We start from the raw sequence: 2,737 nt of genomic DNA, 5'->3' as shown, positions 1-2,737 counted from the left end.
TTCTGCTCTCTTGGAATTTCTCGAATTCTTTGTAATTCAAATTACTGTTTAACAGCGAATCTTTGTACAATCTAAACTTTCGTTTTCAGATAATTGTACAACAGTATGGTTAAATATTGCAACGTTAAGGCTTTGCATTGATCGTAAAAATGGATCTAAAAGATCGAATTGCACTCTGGCATTATAATGGAATATATGACGTTTATTTTTTGACTGGGAAAACACCTTTTTGCATCAGCCATAGAAATACAAGACTAATTTACATTTAGATTTCGAGAATCTATGACATTTATAATCATTTTAATGCACGTTTCATTGATTGATAAACACAAATACAAATCTGTATACATGTGTTCCAGGGTAACTCATGAATGTCGGACCTTTAAAATATTTAACTGAAAAGTTTGTCAATAATGAATAGTACAAATATAATCTCACCATTCCTTTGTACAGTTATATAAGTAAAGATATGTTTAAACATGTAGGATATACTTATTGTCAAAAACTTTGTCAATCGGATCGATAACTCTGATTTTAAAAGATCAATTGATCATACAAACAGAAGCATAAATAACAACACAAGTAGGGAAATCTTTAAAATAATCCGTTAATCTGCTGAGTATACACAGTAGATTATAACTGGGAATGTAGTGATGACATTATATGCGCAAGATAGATCATTATTGCTTTCAATGACGTTTTAATGTTTTACCAACGAACTTGAACTGGAAGAGGAAATCTAACAAATAAAAAAATGTCCGTCACAACATCATCTTTGATTCGATATGAAGACGAACTGAAAAGGCGCCTTCAAAAGCTATCCAGGACTTACGATTTAACTACTATGAAAATATTTATAGTGGTCGAGTGTCTTGGAGACGGACGGGTGTGTAGCACGTACAACCCTGAAAAGAGGAGCAAATGGGATTCATTTCTCCGAAGAAGAGAAGCATGTCGCTTGGATCTTGATAAGCACGAGAAAAATCGCCAGGATTATACTGAATTCTTGACGAATATTCCCAGAGAGGAACAAGGCAAACAGTTCATCTCTGCATTGACCTCTCACTTTTATTCCAAAGGAGCAGAGGATGCGTTTGGACAAGCGAAAAAATATGACCAGGAAGAAATTAGTGCTACTTTTTGTGGACATTTATGCAGACTGTTTGAGAGAAAGATTAACACCTGGTTCGAAACATTTGAGGCTGTCGCAGTGAAGCTTACAGGCCATGTGAAGGTGTCAAACTTCGTAAGAGTTCTGAGCGGTCAGGTGGATGCTCTTTGCCGGAAAGACGGCTGCATGTATGCAGTCGCATTTAAAGTGACAGGTATGGATACCCCAAGACCACTAGATCTGGCAGAACTGTGTTTATATAAAAGTCTTGTCATTCAAAACGGATTAGCGGACCCAGAAAACCTTAAAATGTGCATACTGGCCCTTCATTTGACTGCCGAGAAACCAATCTTAAGACTTTGGGAATACTCTCCTACTGTTGAAATGGAAGATTCTATCAGAGAAGCAGATATAGATAAACTAATTGATGCTGGAAAATTAAGTCAACATCATGAATTCTGGAAAGAAAACGTACACATTGTTCAAGCTTCTGTCATGACAGAGCGCTCCACATATGGATCCTCGCGCGGGGATGAAGGATATAGATGAACATATAGACAGTTCATTGAACAATATAAACATTTTATTGAACAGTGCCATTCGTGCTTTTGAACTAATGTTACTTTCATATACTCTGTGGAATGTGCTGTCACATGTTTGTGTAAATCACTGTGGAATACTGATGAAAACATTCATCAATGGATTTTTATCGTAATGAAATGGTTTAGTTATGTTTTTTTTGGTAGTTTTTGAAGTGCCATATAAAGGGTAAATTTCACAAAACAAATGGATTATACAATAAATGTCATATGATATATGCATTAAAAATCTTTTCGATCTGTAAAATCAACTAGCCATTAATGTATGATTTTTTTTGTATTTCTATAGTCAGGTGATCTTGTTAAACCTCGTTTTGCAGAGAAACAAAAGCACACGTATGCCTGTATTGCTCATCTTCAGTTTGCTAATTAGGACCCAGTCTATAATTATACACATACTATAGTTACTCTATGTTGCAGACCATTTTTGCAGTTTACTTTCTTTTTGCTTAGCTCCTATAATTTTCGAAATTCACAGAAAATAAATGGAGAATGTGTCCATGGGACACAGATGATGCCACTGCTTGCATATAACGTTATAAAGAGTGATAACTCAAGAACAGTAATAGTTACACCACCCAAATTCGAACTTGATCTGAGTTTTGTGGAAATAAGCATTGTGTATAAGTTTCATCAGTGGCGGATCCAGAACTTTTCATAAGGGGGGCTCACTGACTGACCTAAGGGGGGACCGCTCCAGTCATGCTTCAGTGATTCCCTATAAAATCAACCAAATTTTTCATTTTTCCTACAAAAAGGGGGGATGGAATCCCCCTCCACTGGATCCACCTATGTTCATAACATTTGCTTGAGGCAAATTAAAGTACAAGAACTGAAACAAAAAATTCAGCAATTTTTCCATATTTAAAGGGGCATTACTCCAAAACGGTAGAAGTGACTCCACCTTAATTCGAACTTGGTCTGTGTTTTGTGGTAATAAGCATTGTGTATAAGTTTCATACTATTTGGTTGAGGAAAACTTAAGTTAAGAGAACGGAAACCAATTTTGGGACGTATGGACGGACAA

General features: G+C 35.8%; 1 protein-coding gene across 1 annotated transcript; it reads left to right on the top strand.

The window, feature by feature from the left end:
- Positions 1 to 444: 444 nt before the first annotated feature.
- LOC127724725 (uncharacterized) lies at positions 445 to 1,961 on the top strand. Its single transcript, XM_052231816.1, has one exon. It carries the CDS (start codon positions 755 to 757, stop codon positions 1,658 to 1,660), a length of 906 nt encoding a protein of 301 aa, XP_052087776.1. The 5' UTR covers positions 445 to 754; the 3' UTR covers positions 1,661 to 1,961.
- Positions 1,962 to 2,737: the final 776 nt, after the last annotated feature.

This window comes from Mytilus californianus, unplaced genomic scaffold (genome assembly GCF_021869535.1).
Source record: "Mytilus californianus isolate M0D057914Y unplaced genomic scaffold, xbMytCali1.0.p SCAF_14, whole genome shotgun sequence".
Lineage (NCBI taxonomy): Eukaryota > Metazoa > Mollusca > Bivalvia > Mytilida > Mytilidae > Mytilus > Mytilus californianus.
This window is presented reverse-complemented; position numbering and strand designations above follow the sequence as displayed.